We start from the raw sequence: 18,959 nt of genomic DNA, 5'->3' as shown, positions 1-18,959 counted from the left end.
AAAAACATGATTTTGTAGTTGTATGGCTGTATGTTATAAACTTCTGTGAAGCCCTTGAGGGTTCAAAGTTCTCACCACATGTCTAGATAAGTTCCTTGGGGGGGTCTAGTTTCCAAAATGGAGTCACTTGTGGGGAGTTTCCACTGTTTAGGCAGATCAGGGGCTCTCCAAACGTGACATGGCATCCGATCTCAATTTCAGCCAATTTTGTGTTGAAAAAGTCAAACGGCGCTCCTTCCCTCCCGAGCTCTTCCATGCGCCTAAACAGTGGTTTCCCCTCACATATCAGGTATCAGCGTACTCAATACAAATTGCCCAGTAACTTTTGTCATCCAATTTCTCCTGTTACCCTTGGTAAAATAAAAAAAATTGGACCTGAAGTAATTTTTTTGTGAAAAAATGTTAAATGCTCATTTTTTTTTTTAAGCATTCAAAAAATTCTTGTGAAGCACCTGAAGAGTTAATATACTTTTTGAAGATGGTTTTGAGTACCGTCAGGGGTGCAGTTTTTAGAATGGTGTCACTTTTGGGTATTTTCTATCATATAGGCCCCTCAAAGTGACTTCAAATGTGATGTGGTCCCTAAAAAAAATGGTGTTGTAAAAATGAGAAATCGCTGGTCAACGTTTAACCCTCATAACTTCCTAAGAAAAAAAAATTTTAGTTCCAAAATTGTGCTGATGTAAAGTAAACATTCGGGAAATGTTACTTATTAAGTTTTTTGTGTGCCATATCTCTGTGATTTAAGGGCATAAAAAATCAAAGTTGGAAAATTGCAAAATTTTCAAAATTTTTGCCAAATTACCATTTTTTTCACAAATAAACGCAAGTTACATGAATGAGATTTTACTACTAACATGAAGTACAATTCACTACCGTTCAAAAGTTTAGGATAACTTAGAAATGTCCTTATTTTTGAAAGAAAAGCACAGTTTTTTCCAATGAAACTAACATTAAATGATTGAGAAATACACTCTATACATTGTTAGTGTGGTAAATGACTATTCTAGCTGCATACGTCTGGTTTGTAATGCAATATCTTCATAGGTGTATAGAGGCCCATTTCCAACAACCATCACTCCAGTGTTCTTATGGTACTTTGTGTTAGCTAACTGTGTAAGAAGGCTAACAGCTGAAAACAGATTGGTTGATTAGAGAAGCTATAAACCTGACCTTCCTTTGAGCTAGTTGAGAATCTGGAGCATTACATTTGTTGGTTCCATTAAACTCTCAAAATGGCCAGAAAAAAACAACTTTCTTGTGAAACTCGACAAGTCTATTCTTGTTATTAGAAATGAAGGCTATTCCATGTGAGAAACTGCCAAGAAACTGAAGATTTCCTACAATGGTGTGTACTACTCCCTTCAAAGGAGAGCACAAACAGGATCTAACCAGAGTAGAAAGAAGTGGGAGGCCCCACTGCACAACTGAGCAATAAGACAAGTACATTAGAGTCTGTAGTTTGAGAAATCAATGCCTCACAGGTCCTCAACTGGCAGCTTCAATAAATAGTACATGCAAAACGCCAGGGTCAATGTCTATAGTGAAGAGGCGACTCCGGGATGCTGGCCTTCAGGGCAGAGTGGCAAAGAAAAAGCCATATCTGAGACTGACTAATAAAAGGAAAAGATTAATATGAGCAAAAGAACACAGATATTGGACAGAGGAAGATTGGTAAAAAGTGTTATGGAATGACAAATCCAAGTGTTTGAGTTGTTTGGATCACACAGAATCTTTCTGAAATGCAGAACAACTGAAAAGATGTTGGAAGAGTGCCTGATGCCATCTGTCAAGCATGGTGGAGGTAATGTGATGGTCTGGGGTTGCTTTGGTGCTGGTAAAGTGGGGATTTGTACAAGGTAAAAGGGATTTTGAATAAGGAAGGCTATCTCTCCATTTTGCAACGCGATGCCATACCCTATGGACAGCACTTGATTGGAGCCAATTTCATCCTACAACAGGACAATGACCCAAAGCACACTTCCAAATTATGCAAAGACTAGTTAAGGAAGAAGCAGGCAGCTGGTATTCTATCTGTAATGGAGTGGCCAGTGCAGTCACCAGATCTCAACCCCACTGGGCTGTTGTGGGAGCAGCTTGACCGTATGGTAAGCAAAAAGTGCCCATCAAGCCAAACCAACTTGTGGGAGGGGCTTCTGGAAGCATGGGATGAAATTTCTCCAGATTACCTCAGCAAATTAACTGCTAGAATGCCAAAGGTCTGCAATGCTGGAATTGCTGCAAAGGGAGCATTCTTTGATGAAAGCAAAGTTTTAAGGAGAAAATTATTATTTCAAATAAAAATCTTTTTTTCGAACCTTGTCAATGTCTGGACTGGATTTTAAATTCATTTGGCAACTCATTTGATTAACAAATGTATGAATGTTCATGGAAAACACAAAATTGTCGGTGTGACCCCAAATTTTTGAACGGTAGTTTATGTCACGAGAAATACAATGTCAGAATCACTGGGATCCATGGAAGCGTTCCAGAGTTATTACCTCATAAAGGGACAGTGGTCAGAATTGTAAAAATTAGCCCGGTCATTAACATGCAACCCACCCTTGGGGTAAAGGGGGTAAAAATATTTCTTTACACACACGTACAAACGTGATAATTGAGTATTATTGGTGCCTGTATTTACAGACACTAGCCTCACATATGTATACATATAAAATATTGCTTTTTGGAGGTTCTACCAGTATTTTTTACTATTTTTGGGTGTACCGACCATTCTTCTTTCTGTACCTGTGTTATTTTGTCTGATTTTTATTATCCATGTTTTATAACAAACTTATATATCTTTTAATTGTTATCTTGGTCGTGTTTAAAACGTTTTCTTTTTAGAGTTTCATTGTTTTGAAGGACAGGACAGAGGCTAGGTAGGGTTACTCCGAGGCAGCCGGCTTTTGGAACAGGAGAAAGTGTGATGTCATTATGGCTACAGAGTCTCAATAAGAGCACAAACTTGATAGTTACACTTTGGACAGAGTCACACATCTTGATGGTTACAGATCCATGGTAAGAATCTTGGGGCTTGTGCATAAATTCAGAGGCAAATAACATTACTGTTACACTGAGCTTGTTTGTTATGCAATGATGCTGTGACACTGAGCTTGGGGGTTGCATTACAATAGGAACAGCAGTCAGTTGACAGAGATCAAACCCCAACTGTGTAGTCATCAGGAAGCCACTCATTGGTGTATAGAGCCACTTCTCTCTACCGGTGTCTTTCATTGTCATTGGTTGAACTTGATGTACAGGAGTCTTTTATCAACCATATTAACTATGTAATTATTTAACTCTATCACTGTAAGTTATTCAGCAGGCAACAGATCTAAAAACTTCAGGCACTGCGCTCGCTGTCAGGTCCAGCGCTGGCCTCAGTAATTCTTACTGAACTAATCATCAGGCATGCCTGTAAACTAAGCAGCGCTTTGTCTCATGAGTTACTTAGGCCTCTTTCACACTTCAGTTTTTTACAATCAGTCACAATCCGCCAGGTTTTGAAAAAAAACGGATCCTCAATTTTTTTTTGAGGATCCGTTTTTTTCCCCATTGACTTGCATTAATGGCGGATTGTGACGGATTGCTGTCCGTTGCATCCGTTTTTTTTGAGGATCCGCCAAAAGTTGCTGTCCGTCACCATCCTCAAAGATTTCAAAACGGAGCTTGTAACGTTTTTTTCTCTGGCGGATCCTCCAGTCTCTCTCTCTCTCTCTCTCTCTCTCTCTCTCCTTCCCAGCCAGCGTTACCTTTAAATTTCCTCATTTTCAGGATCCGTCTCAAAACGGATCCTGTGCCATCCGTTCACATCAGTTAAGAACGGATCCGCTTGTCTGCCTTTTTGGCGGATTGGAACTGATGCAAAAAACTGAAGTGTGAAAGAGGCCTTAGCCTCCTTCTACTGACCAGCTAGCTCACTCTCACTTCTGAGCTCCTCTCTAATCTTTTTTCCAACTCCCATCATCCAGCAGCCTCTAAACTATTAACTAAAAATAACTTCTTAATCCTGAAAAACAACTTTTTACATTTTCCATCATTGTTTTAAAAAGTTTTGAAACTTTTAAAAGACTTCACAATTAAAAAAAAAAAATCAGAGCTCCATTACTCAAGGGATGAGTCCCAAAGGATTCACAGCTTTCAATATAATAAAGCAATGGTTCATTTACCAATTAAGATGCATCTTTAATAGGTTCAACAGTTCACACAAATAATGGAACAAGTAGCAGATAAAAATTGTGAAGAGAAGAATAGGACCGAACAAAGATCCTTTTCTGGAAAAATCCCTGTCCATTAAGTCTTGGGATGAATTAAAGTAGAATACCTCTGCATCCTGGAACAAAAATATGGATAATACTTAAATACAGTAAGTGACGTTTTTAATATGTAACTGTGATTTTGAGAAAAAAAAATGATTGTCTCTGCTTAGAATAAGAGATCAGTGTGTGATGATGAAAGTCTAAAGCCCCTGTTACACATAACGATGTCCCAGCAATCCCACCAACAATCTGACATGGATGGGATCACTGGGACATCGTTAGGCTGATCGCTGGTGGGCTGTCACATAGACAGCCCCTCCAGCGATCAGGACCAGCGAGCAAGCTGGTTTCTAATGTAAACATCTGGTATCCAGGAGCTGCGGCTCTTGGATACCTGATGTTTACCTTGGAAACCGGCGTAAACGCTGGTTTCCAAGGTTTCCAAGGTAAACAGCGGGTATCTAGGAGCCACGGCTATTAGATACCCGATGTTTACATTAGAAACCAGCGTCCAGCGTCGCTGATCGCTGGTCTCTCGCTGCCACACACAGCGATGTGTGCTGGCCAGCGGGAGACCAGCGATCAAAAAATGGCCCAGGCCGATCAAGCACGATCAGCGATAACCGGCAGTGGGGGCGGTCACTGATCCCTGTCACACACAGCGATCTCACTGGCAAGATCGCTGTGGCGTCACAAAATTAGCGATCTTGCTAGCGAGGTCACTGTGTGTGACGGGGCCTTAAGTCTTCCTCTTAAGATTAGCAGAAAAAAGATTGTACTGCAGGTGTGCATGTGGCTGAATGGGGCATACACTGAAGCTTTGTTCTGATAATCACTGAGGATCCTGAGGTTCAGATCCCCACCAGTCATAGACTAATGAACTATCTAAAGAACTGCGGTGACTTGTCCTAGGGGGCTATTCAGTCATCCAATTTTTCCACGCACAGGAAAAAGTGACCTATTATTCTGACTGTGATCAGGCTTACTGTGGGGGGGCATTATACAGTGTGGGAGCTAATGCAGGAGCCATTACACAGTTGAGTCCTAGTGTAGGGACTACTGTGGAGGCCAGTAAACAGTGTGAGAGCTTCTGTGGGGGTCATTATACTGTGTTTTGCGGGATCAGTGTATAGCGTAGCTGTGGTCCCACCATACCGTGTATAGTGGAGTTGCAGGGACATCATTCTCTGTATAAGGGAGCTGTTGGCCCTCCATACTTATAGAGGAGCTGTACATGGGGGGACTCAGTGAACAATATTAAATGTTAACTGGACACTTAAGACGCTTTATTGTTATAGGGGATATACCACTCGGTATTGTGGCCGTCAAAGGAGCAAAATGTGGATGTTGTTTTCTAGGGCATTTGCACAGGGCAATAATATTTTCTAGGGGGCAAATTTACCATCTAGAGGTAACAAAGGAGGCATTATTACTATGTAAGGGGGCCAGTGGTTGACATTATTATGTGGAGCAGTAAGAACAGCGCTCTTATTCTTCCAAACAAGAGATGCAATAATAGGGACACAAATGGCAGCAGCAGCAGCTTAGTATTGGGGTGACAAGGAAGAGGAGTTTATGCAGGAATAGATGGGGATAGCAGGAAGAGGAGTTTGTGCAGGTCGGAAAATAGATGGGGACGATGCAGGAAGTATAAGAACTCAAATATGTCTTTGTTGAAATTTCTGCAGGCAAGCCATGGGTGAAGAAGCCATGTTGGTCTGGGCCAGATGGAAGATGTGAAAAATGAACGACTACGTCAGAAAGAACATCACCTGTAAGTCACTATCTGTAACTGTATTTTGATCACTTCTATGTTCTGCATGACTGGTATTACCACTACATGTCACAATACGGTGGTAATATCACAGTGCCACCATAGTTGTAATCAGGGTTTCTGACTAGAGGCCCACTCAGTTGTTTATCTTACCCGCCCGAGCTGTACCCCTAACTACACATCTGCATGGACCTCTTGGTCCACAAAAAATCACAGGTATATGAATGACCCCATAGTCCATCACAGGTACGAATGCTATACCTGAAAAACATAGAAAGCACTCACAGGTGAAAATTAAACATCTGAATGAACCATGATGGACAGGCAGAACATTTTCTTTTACAAGCAATTTGTTGAGATACGTAATCTACAAGAGCAATACTCATCAAGCAGTAACTTATGTACCAGAAAAGGTTTGCCACCTTGATATGTCAAATTATATTATATTATTTGTTTAAAAACCATACAGATCATGCCGCAATTAAGCAACACAAAGATAAACAAATGTAAAATTTGACAAACAGAGAACAATTAATATTAAAAAAAGGGGTGCCTCAATCCATAGAACACAAACGAGGAGAGAAGCTACAGCAGAAGGACACCTGTTATGAATGAGTCACCAAGGAGGAAAAACAAAAACAAGCTAAGCCACAGAAAACCAGAGGGGTTGGTAACTAAGCGGATTGCAGACCCCTGATCCTATCCACACAACTAGCAGTAGCCGTGGAGCGTACCTACGATGATCCTAGATGCCTCGCCACAGCCGGAGAACTAAATAAACCTAAAGCAAGAAAAGGGGAAATCTAAATTGCCCCAGAGCAGATCCCAAAGCAATAGACAGCCCCCAAACATGTATTGTCGGTGAGACAAGATGAAAACACAAACACAGATAGAAAAACGATGGGGCCCACACTAACTAGAAAGGACAGGAAAGGAAAGATGCTGTCTGCAATCACGCACAAAACCCTGCCAAAAAATGTCCAACACTTTCTGATAAAAAACCTTTAAGTCACTAGACTTCAATTCCCTATATCAGCACTCTGGTATATTCTGAAGACAGAGCAAAAAGAGACCAATCTGATCAGGGACAAAAAACAAACTGACATAAACAGAGACATAAGAATGGAAATTCAGCACAGCCCCAGCAGGGGCTGGCTGACAACAAAAACTGAGAAAACCAGACCAAATCTCATGTGAAAAAATAGCAGAGCACACTTAGCTTGAGAAGGCAGGAACAGAACTGGAAACCAGAATATCAGAGCAGGAAAATCAGCAGCACAGAATTAGGGAGTCGGCTGTCTTAAATCCAGTCAGAGACTCCTGATGTCCACTCACAGTCCTCCTCAGGTGGCAGGTCTCTGCCATTTAGATCAGCCTCATTACCTACTGTTACCACTAGAAGGAGCCTGGATGGAGAACTCACAACTCCTCTGTCAACACATCCAGCTCCACCACCCTCACCAGAAGCCAGAGGTAAACCAGAAAATGAGTTCACAGCAGACACCATTACACAAATGCCTACACCCTGTCATATAATTTAGATAAATCTCTTGCACAAGCAAAATTACAGACATCATGAAAAAGTGGGGATACCCACACCCCACAAAAAGGTACTCCTAGTAATATACATATATACAGTCATATGTAAAAGTTTGGGCACCCCTATTAATGTTAACCTTTTTTCTTTATAACAATTTTGTTTTTTGCAACAGGTATTTCAGTTTCATATATCTAATAACTGATGGACTCAGTTATATTTCTGGATTCAAATGAGGTTTATTGTACTAACAGAAAATGTGCAATCTGCATTTAAACAAAATTTGACGGGTGCAAAAGTATGGGCACCCTTATCATTTTCTTGATTTGAACACTCCTAACTACTTTTTACTGACTTTCTGAAGCACTAAATTGGTTTTGTAACCTCATTGAGCTTTGATCTTCATAGCCAGGTGTATCAAATCATGAGAAAGGGTATTTAAAGTGGCCACTTGCAAGTAGTTCTCCTATTTGATTCTCCTATGAAGAGTGGCATCATGGGCTCCTCAAAACAACTCTCAAATGATCTGAAAACAAAGATTATTCAACATAGCTTTTCAGGGGAAGGATACAAAAAGTTGTCTAGAGATTTAACCAGTCAGTTTCCACTGTGAGGAATATAGTAAGGAAATGGAAGAACACAGGTACAGTTCTTGTTAAGCCCAGAAGTGGCAGGCCAAGAAAAATATCAGAAAGGCAGAGAAGAAGAATGGTGAGAACAGTGAAGGTCAATCCACAGACCACCTCCAAAGACCTGCAGCATCATCTTGCTACAGATGGTGTCACTGTGCATCGGTCAACAATACAGTGCACTTTGCCCAAGGAGAAGCTGTATGGTAGAGTGATGCGAAAGAAGCCGTTTCTGCAAGCACGCCACAAACAGAGTCGCCTGAGGTATGCAAAAGCACATTTGGACAAGCCAGTTACATTTTGGAAGAAGGTCCTGTGAACTGATGCAACAAAGATTGAGTTGTTTGGTGATACAAAAAGGCGTTATGCATGCGCTGTATTGTTGACCGATGCACAGTGACACCATCTGCAGCAAGATGATGCTGCAGGTCTTTGGAGGTGGTCTGTGGATTGTCCTTGACTGTTCTCACCATTCTTCTTCTCTGCCTTTCTGATATTTTTCTTGGCCTGCCACTTCTGGGCTTAACAAGAACTGTACCTGTGTTCTTCCATTTCCTTACTATGTTCCTCACAGTGGAAACTGACTGGTTAAATCTCTGAGACAACTTTTTGTATCCTTCCCCTGAAAAGCTATGTTGAATAATCTTTGTTTTCAGATCATTTGAGAGTTGTTTTGAGGAGCCCATGATGCCACTCTTCATAGGAGAATCAAATAGGAGAACTACTTGCAAGTGGCCACTTTAAATACCTTTTCTCATGATTTGATACACCTGGCTATGAAGTTCAAAGCTCAATGAGGTTACAAAACCAATTTAGTGCTTCAGGAAGTCAGTAAAAAGTAGTTAGGAGTGTTCAAATCAAGAAAATGATAAGGGTGCCCATACTTTTGCACTGGTCAAATTTTGTTTAAATGCAGATTGCACATTTTCTGTTAGTACAATAAACCTCATTTGAATCCAGAAATATAACTGAGTCCATCAGTTATTAGACATATGAAACTGAAATACCTGTTGCAAAAACCAAAATTGTTATAAAGAAAAAAGGTTAACATTAATAGGGGTGCCCAAACTTTTACATATGACTGTATATATATATATATATAATAACTTGGGTATCAGAGAAATGCCCTGTTGTCTGGAGATGAATGAATCCAGCAAATATCATATAAATACAAGTATACAAAGTGCCAGTGCAGAAGCATGCAAATTTCAATAGGAAAACAATATTTCAGAACACAGCCTATACTCTAATAGTAACACACAATACCACTATGCTCAATTTCAAATGAAAAAAATGAATCCATTATAGCCTACTATATTTTGGTAAGCAAGGTAAGCAAACATCTTATTAGCAATACATATTTGAGGGTCAATGTAGGCTGTGTACATATTACCTGGGTCCGTGCTGCTGGAAGTGTAGACGCTAAGTGGCACGCTGTCTACCCTAACCCCGACACGCGTTTCGCTCATGCTTCTTCCTGGGGGCGTTCTCTGTTTGTCAAATTTTACCTTTGTTGAAATAAAGTATTTTGTATTTTATCTTGTGACTATTTGACACTCTTGATGTACATGTTGCATAATTGCGTCATGATCTGTATGGTGTTCTATGATATTGAGTGTTGCCTGCTTCTCGCATGAGGAAAATGGGTTTGGGTAGTATGCTTAGTATTTGTTTAAAATACATAGCAGATTTGTTGCATATTTCTGATTTCATTATGTTTGTTTATTTTCTAGAAAATCAGATGAAATGAATAGCAATCACACAATGGTAACAGGATTTATTCTTCTGGGATTTTCTGGAGTTATCGGGAATCAGGTCTTCCTTTTTCCGATCTTCTTATGTACATATATCATCACTGTATGTGGGAACCTATCTATAATCCTTGCATACAAGCTTTGTTCGAGCCTCCACACTCCAATGTATTTTTTTCTTGCTAATTTTTCTCTCTCGGAAATACTATATGTTTCATGTACTGTACCTAAGATGTTGTCCAGTCTACTGTCAGAACATAACGCCATCTCCTTCTCTGGTTGCGCTATACAGATGTATTGTGTCTTGCTGTTGGGTGGAACAGAATGCTGTATGCTGGGAGTCATGGCTTATGACCGCTATAATGCCATATGTCACCCTCTGTTATATACTGTGATTATGAGTGAAGTGGTCTGTATCCAGCTTATAGTGGGATCATATGTCATTAGTGCAGTGAATTCTCTTATCCACACAACATTCACTTTTTCATTACCATTCTGTGGATCAAAAGAGATAGACCATTTCTTTTGCGATGTTCCACCCGTTCTAGAACTCTCCTGCCAGGACATTTGGGTTAATGAACTAGTGGTATTTGTGATTGGTGGCTGTCTTGTAATTGGTTCATTCATAGTAACAATAATTTCCTATGTGGAGATCATTTCAAAAATTCTAAAACTACGTTCCACATCCAGCAAGAAAAAAACTTTTGCAACCTGCTCCTCTCACTTAATAGTTGTTACAATATTTTACGGTTCAGCAATTTTTATGTACTTTAGACCCAGGTCAAAATATAGAATCAGGCAAAATAGTGTGGTCTCTTTAATGTACACTGTTATTGCTCCTCTCTTAAACCCTTTTATATACAGCCTACGAAACAAAGAAGTCAAATCATGTATCAAAAATATATTTGTACAGAAGAAAAAATTCTGATAAATTATTTCTGTTCATTTTTAAGTTTTCCATTTTATTTTAGGCATACACAATATAATATTTTGTTGGGTGCACAATTTGTAATTTAGTCCAAATCCAAAATGCCAAGACTTAAATGATTTGGATATGACTGCAGAGATCAAATCAAATATTGAAAATATATTTTTAGTGTTAATACAATTTTGAATTAATTACTGTTCGCTCTACTTAACTCCTGTGTAGAGGCAAGCGAATATTTCAATGTTCAGCTCGGATTACGTTCACAGAATTTGCAATATATGCCAATTTATTCTTGGAATAAGAAAGAAATGTTGGCGACTCCCAAAAATAGATAAAATCCTCAAATTTATTTCTAATATTTTAAAAGATCATATAGGTTGGGGATACATCTCAACGCGTTTCTGGCAAAAGCCCTTATTCACTGTACAAGAGCTTTTGCCAGAAACGCGTTGAGATGTATCCCCAACCTATATGATCTTTTAAAATATTTGAAATAAATTTGAGGATTTTATTTATTTTTGGGACTCGCCAAAATTTCTTTCTTATGATAAATCGCAAGTCACGACTATTGGCTGGAGACCCACTACATTGCAAGATGAACTGAATCATAATGTAGGACATGGTGAGGCTATATTTTTTTGTTTGTTTTATTCTTCTGCCCTCACTAAAGTCCCTAATGATCTACTAACAGCTAAGTCAAATGGTCATTACTCCATGCTAATTCTCGTGGATCTATCTGCAGCATTCGACACTGTGGATGATCAGCTTCTCCTCACTATGCTCCGTTCCATTGGCCTCAAGCACACTGTTCTCTCCTGATTCTCCTCCTATCTCTCTGACCGCTCCTTTACTGTATCTTTTGCTGGCTCATCCTCCTCTCACCTTCCCCTTACTGTTGGGGTTCCTCAAGGATCGGTTCTAGGCCCCCTCCTCTTCTCTTTGTACACTGCCCGTATTGGTCAAACAATAAGTAGATTTGGTTTCCAGTACCATCTCTATGCTGATGGCACCCAACTATACGCTTCTTCTCCTGACATCACGCCTGCCTTTCTAGAAAACACCAGCGATTGTTTAAACGCTGTGTCTAAAATCATGTCCTCACTATATCTGAAACTGAACCTGTCAAAGACTGAACTCCTTGTGTTTCCTCCCGCTACTAATGTACCTATACCCGACATTGCCATTTCCGTGTGTGGTTCCACTATTACTCCCCAGCAACATGCCTGTTGTCTTGGGGTCATACTTGACTCCGAGCTTTCCTTTGTCCCCCACATACGATCACTGGTTCGCTCTTGTTATCTGCACCTCAAAAACATTTCTAGAATTCGACCTTTTCTTACTTTTGACTCCGCAAAAACTCTTACTGTTTCTCTTATTCATTCTCGTCTCGACTATTGTAACTCTCTTCTAATCGGTCTCCCTCTTACCAAACTCTCCCCCCTCCAATCTGTCTTGAATGCTGCTGCCATATTCCTCGCCAATCGTTACATTGATGCCTCTACCTTGTGCCAGTCATTACATTGGCTACCCATTCACTCCAGAATCCAGTACAAACTTATTACCCTCACCCACAAAGCTCTCCATGGCTCAGCACCACCCTACATCTCCTCCCTTGTTTCAGTATACCATCCTACCCGCACCCTCCGTTCTGCTGATGACCTGAGGTTAGCATCCACAATAATCAGAACCTCCCACTCCAGTCTCCAAGACTATACACGTGCTGCACCAATTCTTTGGAATGCACTTCCCTGGTCAATACGATTAGTCCCCTATCCTCACAATTTTAAGCGTACCCTGAAAACTCATTTATTCAGACTGGCCTACCGCCTCAACACATTAATCTAATCTATCCCTGTGTGGCACAGCCAAAAGTTTTTACCATAACCAGGTTCCCTGCATCATGTACCCACAGGCTTTATACATCCATTAGCCCTCTGTGTCTGTACTGTTACACACTTAACATTATGGGCAACTGTTACCACCCACCTTTCGTGTCTCCCTTTTTTTTCCTCATAGATTGTAAGCTTGCGAGCAGGGCCCTCATTCTTCTTGGTATCTGTTATGATCTATGTGATTATTGTAATGCTGTAATGTCTATTGTCTGTACCAGTCCCCTCTGAAATGTAAAGTGCTGCGGAATATGTCAGCACTATAGAAATAAAATTTATTATTATTATTATTCTTGGAATATTCACCTAACATAACTGATCGCCATTTAAGTCAATGGGAGGCAAAAACAAACGCATACATAACAAGTTCAGATGGGCCCTAAAGCTGCCAAAACGCATCAAATGAGGGACAGACCCCAGGAAAGTGGCTTCAATTCACCCACAGTACAGATTTTAGCATGACACTGCAGCAGTCAGACAGGCATGAGGTATCGGCGTCTGGCACAGCATTTACAGCTTTCAATTGAATGTAAAATTAAGATGTGGTGGGTGAGGGATCGGTGTAGGGCCCCTTTGCTGGGAGACCTGATACCATATGCAACAACTCTACCTGCTTTCATGCTGAGCCATATTCAGGTGGCACAAATATCAGTTTTGTAGATTACTTTTGTCAGAAAAATCTAAGGATAGAAACACGGGTGACTGACTCAAAGGAGCTGGAGGCCTACTGCTTTAGGCAACATGCATGAAGGAGACCCAACCAGGAGTCTACACATTTACAAGAATTTGTGACAAACATCAACAAAGTGGCATAAATTTCAACACAGTAGAAATAGTATAATAGGGATCGACATCTTTTCTACTACAGCCAATACATCCCATGGACACCCGATCAGGAGTGTTGACATTTCCAAAAATTAGAGCCTGGCACCACTGAAATGGCATCAATTTCACCAGAGTAGAAATAGTATAATGGAGAACAATATCTCTTTCACTACAGCCAAACCAGCAGATGGACAGACCCAATCAGTACTCTCCACATTTCAAAAAATTATTGGCAGATACCAAAAATTTGGCATCAATTTCACAAGAGTAAAAACGGTACAATAGGGACTGACACGTCTTCCACTACAGCCAATCCAGCAGATGAAGAGACCCAATCAGAAGTGTTCACATTTCAAACAATTAATGGCCAGGGCTGGCTTTAGGGGCAGGCAGACCATGCAGCTGCCTATGGCCCCCGCTTGGCAGGGGGCCCCCAGCCATTTATAAGGCCCTTGAGTAAGAGGGGCCTGGCACCGCATCCGCATTGTGCATTAAACTTATCGGCACCAAAGATGCCAATTCAGTTGAAAGCAGTGCTGGAAGAAAGAGCACCCGATGATGCTCGCTCTCCCATCACTCCTCCTCTGCCTCTGACTCAGCGTGTGTCAGCAGTGGAGCTGATGAGACACTCTGCAGAAGCCAAAGCAGCAGGGGAATAAGGAGGAGAGGTAAGTATTGTGTGTGTGGATGCATTATAGTGTGTGTATGCATTATAGTGTGTGTGGGGGGGCTGCATTATACCGTGTGTGGGGGGACTGCACTATACTGTGTGTTTTGGGGCTGAATTTTACTGTGTGTCGGGGGCTGCATTATACTGTGTGGGCAGGCTGCACTATACTGTGTGTGTGTGTGGGGGGGTCTGCACTATACTGTGTGGGGGGCTGCACTATACTGTGTATGAGGGTCTGCACTATACTGTGTGTGGGGGGCTGCACTTTACTGAGTGTGTGGGGTAATTGCATTATACTGTGAGTGGGGGCTGCATTATACTGTGTGTGCTTCATTTTAATTTGTGTGTTTCATTACATTATATTGTGTGTGTGCTGCATTATACTGTGTGTGCTTCATTGCATTTCACTGGGTATATGTGGGTGCTGCATTATACTATGTATGCTGCACTATACTCTGTGTGGGGGGACTGCATTATTCTGTGTGTGTGGGGGGGCTTCATTATACTGTGTGGGGGGACTGCATTATACTGTGTGTGGGGGACTGCACTATACTGTGTATCTGGGGGCTGCACTATACTGTGGGGGCTGCATTATACTGTGAGTGGGGGATGCATAATCCTGTATGTGTGGGGAGGCTGCATTATATTGTGTGGGGGGTTGCATTATACTCTGAGGGGCTGCATTATACTATATGTTTGGAGGGTGCTGCATTATATTGTGTGTTTGGAGGGGGCTGCATTATACTCTGAGGGGGGCTGCAATATGCTCTGAGGGGGCTGTAGTTTTCTCTGAGAGGGCTACAGTATACTCTGAGGGGGCTGCATTATACTCTGAGGGTGTCAGCATTATATTCTATCAAGGACCATGGTAAGTGCATCATACTATATGTTCTATATGGGACCTGCATTATACTGTGTTCAGGACTATCTGTACCCATCATTCTTCCTCAGCTGGAGTAAAGAGGCCAGGAATCAAGCATCGAACGACTTCAGTGTTGTTGATCACGCTCGTTTAATGACCTGAACTCAACACATGTAAATACAACAGAAATGTTTCTGTGTGATGGTGCAATATGTGAGCATTTGGGGCCTGACTTCAAACATTTGCCCAAGACCCTTTGTCTAAAACTGGCCCTGTTAGAGGCAGATACTAGTGATGAGCAAATCGCCAAACATAAATTCGGCACAAATATGGCACATTCAGATTCGTGATCGAAAACACGAGCAAAATTTTATAAAATCATGAAAAATCAGAAACATTTGGTAAAAAGTGTGGGAAAATATTTGCGTTGCCTCAAAAGTATTTTCAGCACTTTTGCAACAATAATGGTGGTGTATCATAAGTGTGGGGTACGTGTTTGATGAGAGGAGGGGGTTTGCAGAGCTCAGAGGCGAGGCGTACCTGTAAACAATAATATTATTTTTTCCTAAATTTATGTGTGCACATTGCGGCTAGCCAATCAGGGCGCAGGAGACATCCAAAATGTCCTGACACAATGGCTTGTGTCATTGGCTGCTGAAATCACATGTCCCTCTCCATATAAAGATCGGACATCTTGTTTTAGCGCCATTTTGACACTGTAACAGCGCACAGAGGCTGCTGCTGATGCTGGCACTGTTAGCAGCTAGATCTAGATTTTAGCTAGTTAGCTAGGCCGTTGTTTCTTACTCAGATAGTGTAGCTAGCTATTGTATCCAGTGTGGTTGTAAAATCAACCTTCCAGCAATTTTTTTTTTTTGTTGCTATTACTGAGGTACAAAGACAAAAAAATGATGACGTAGCTAATGGTGGCACTTCCACAATTCAATATATACCTACAAACACACAGAAGCAAATGCCATATATTTTAAGAAAAATCATTACATCTTTATTAAACAAATAATTACATATAGTTTAAAATTTCAATGGGAGACACAAGTAACGAAAAAAAGGATCTGCAAACACGGGTAGTTAGGCCTAAAATATTTAGTTTACCACCTTAGAAGTAACTTATACTTATTATGTGTAGGGAATGAGCAGGTGCTATAGTGAGCAAATAGTGTAAAAAAAAATTACTTTTCTCAAAAAAGATTTAAACCACATTCATTAAATAAAAAAAAATGTATATAAAACTCTCCATGAACATATGTTTGTGTAGGAAGATGGACCGGTCCGGTGGTACCTCTCTCGCATCGGTTCCAGAACTATTGGGGCTGTCACCATTGTTGCCGAGGGAAAAGCTTTCTGACCTGGATGGACCTTTGCACTTGACTGTAGGGGGCGTAACAGAGATAAAAGAGACTGTGTGCGAGAAAGCGGGACACTTGGCGGGAGGACAGAGTGCGCAGCAGGAGAGGGTTGATTCACTCTCCGTGGAGGGATGCGTAAGTACAGGCCCGCGCTGCAGCTCCCCAGCCCCTTGCACACACTGACTGAGCAACGTAAATCTGTGTGCCCGCTCACCCCGTACACCAATAGCTCGTCTCGCACCCTACTGCGAGCATGCAGCCTAAGGATAGGTTCACATTGCGTTAGGGGCATCAGTTTAACAGATTTGTTAAATGGCTGCACTAACGCTGATATCATTTTTGACATCTTTTGTGCCCTAGCGCTAACAATATGCGCTAAGCCACACAGGTCTATGCACAGCGAATATAATCCGTTCGCTGTGCGCTAGACCCGACGCACCCGAAAACGCTGCAGACTGCGTTCGAGGGTGCATAAAATAACGCATCATCGCTAATGCATGCCGATATCAGCATGCATTAGGATGCGTTACTATAATTGTGGCCAATGGGTGCGTTAACGCACCCTATGCATAGCGTTTATGCCGCTATGTAACGGATGCGCTCATCGCATGGTCCCTAACGCAATGTGAACCTACCCTAAGTCTGTCCCGGTGAGTCATACGGAGACGGGTAGCTCAAGCCCTGCCCCGCCACTGAACTGAGTCACACTCCGGCGGGGTCACAGACTAACTCACATCACAGACGTCACTCTGGGATCGCAGAACCTCACCCAGGAGAACCAGGATACGCCGCTTCCCCGTGGTCGGCGCTCATAGCAAGTAAGCATTTCTGCTACATACAGGCGATCTGATCATCTGTGTGTAGCAGAGGAGTTCGAAGTACTGCAGTTTATAGTCTTCCATGGAGACTATTCAAGCATGTAAAAAGTAAAAAAAAAAGTGTTTTTAAAAATATTAAAAAAAATTAAAGTTCAAATCACCCCCCTTTCACCCCATTCAAAATAACACAATAAAATCAAACATACACATATTTGGTATTGCCACATTCAGAATTGCCCGATCTAGCAGTGTAAAAAAATATAATATAAAAAAGAATTAAGCCGATCTCTAAGCGAGAAAAAAATTCAAAACTAGAGATAGGCGACTTTGCCTTTTTTAAGGTCGAGTCGGATTTTATGAAACCCGACTTTCGCAAAAGTCGGGTCGAACGAAATTGGCCGACTATAGGGAAAAGTCGGGGGGCTGACTGAAACACGAAACCCAATGCAAGTCAATGGGAAAGCAAAGTCGGCAGGGAGTAGAGGACAGTAAACGCACCTACAGCCCATTTCAATGCCAAAAACATCAATTCTTATTACTGAAGCTTGTCAACCTTAATTTACTTCATAATAATCGTTACACATTGAAAACTGGGGGTTATTTGGCTAAAGTTGTGGGGGGGGTAGGGCTGGCTCCAGGTTTTCGTGTGCCCTGGGCCAAAGAGTGTCAGTGCGCCCCTTTAACACATACCACAACTCATGATGCTCCGATACGGCACAGAAATATAGGTATAGTACAATGACAAATACTTCACTGCTTACATGACATGACTAATCTATTGTAAATTGTACAATAGCGCAAAAAAAGTACAGTATATTACTCCATACAGTATGGCCACCACATTGTGTGCCATACAGAATAATGAGCCCCATATATTTCTCCATGCAGAATAATTGGTCAGATATAATGTTCCATACAGTATATGATGAGCTCCACATAATGCTACAGTATATGATGGTCCCCATGGACGATGCTCCAGTGTGCTATGGGCCCAAATAATGCTCCATATATATTGGGCCCCATTTCTAATGATCCAGTGTATAATGGGCCCCGTAAATGCTGCTCCAGTGTCTGATGTCCCCCATTTGGAATGCTCCAGTATATGTTGGTCCCCATGGACGATGCTCCAGTGTATGATGGGTCCTAATAATGCTCCATATATAATGGGCTCCATTTCTAATGCTCCAGTGTATAATGGGCCCCGTAAATGCTGCTCCAGTGTCTGATGTCCCACATTTGGAATGCTCCAGGATATGATGGGCCTCATGGATGATGCTCCAGTGTCTTATGGGCCCTAATAATGCTCCATATATAATGGGCCCCATTTCTAATGCTTCAGTGTATAATGTGCCCCATAGATGCTGCTCCAGTGTCTGATCTGCCCCATATAGAATGCTCCATTATATGATGGGCCCCATGGATGATGCTCCAGTGTCTTATGGGCCCAAATAATGCTCCATATATAATGGGCTCCATTTCTAATGGTCCAGTGTATAATGGGCCCCGTAAATGCTGCTCCAGTGTCTGATGCCCCCCATTTGGAATGCTCCAGTATATGTTGGTCCCCATGGACGATGCTCCAGTGTATGATGGGTCCTAATAATGCTCCATATATAATGGGCTCCATTTCTAATGCTCCAGTGTATA

The 18,959-nt window shown here is 41.5% G+C and overlaps 1 protein-coding gene across 1 annotated transcript; it reads left to right on the top strand.

Annotated features, from left to right (window-relative positions):
* The first annotated feature begins 9,948 nt into the window (after positions 1-9,948).
* On the top strand, positions 9,949-10,881 carry LOC141098088 (olfactory receptor 5A2-like). The gene has a single exon (XM_073585662.1). The coding sequence runs from the start codon at positions 9,949-9,951 to the stop codon at positions 10,879-10,881; it is 933 nt and encodes a 310-aa protein (XP_073441763.1).
* The last annotated feature ends 8,078 nt before the right edge of the window (positions 10,882-18,959 follow it).

Source organism: Dendrobates tinctorius, unplaced genomic scaffold (genome assembly GCF_039654945.1).
Source record: "Dendrobates tinctorius isolate UK_male_01 unplaced genomic scaffold, ASM3965494v1 ptg000086l, whole genome shotgun sequence".
NCBI lineage: Eukaryota > Metazoa > Chordata > Amphibia > Anura > Dendrobatidae > Dendrobates > Dendrobates tinctorius.
The sequence above is the reverse complement of the archived record's forward strand: the minus strand, read 5'-3'. Positions and strand labels throughout refer to the sequence as shown.

What these genes read in the sequence shown, in the direction of transcription:
- LOC141098088 (XM_073585662.1), top strand. Translation starts at nt 9,949, where the DNA reads ATGAATAGCAATCACACAATGGTAACAGGATTTATTCTTCTGGGATTT.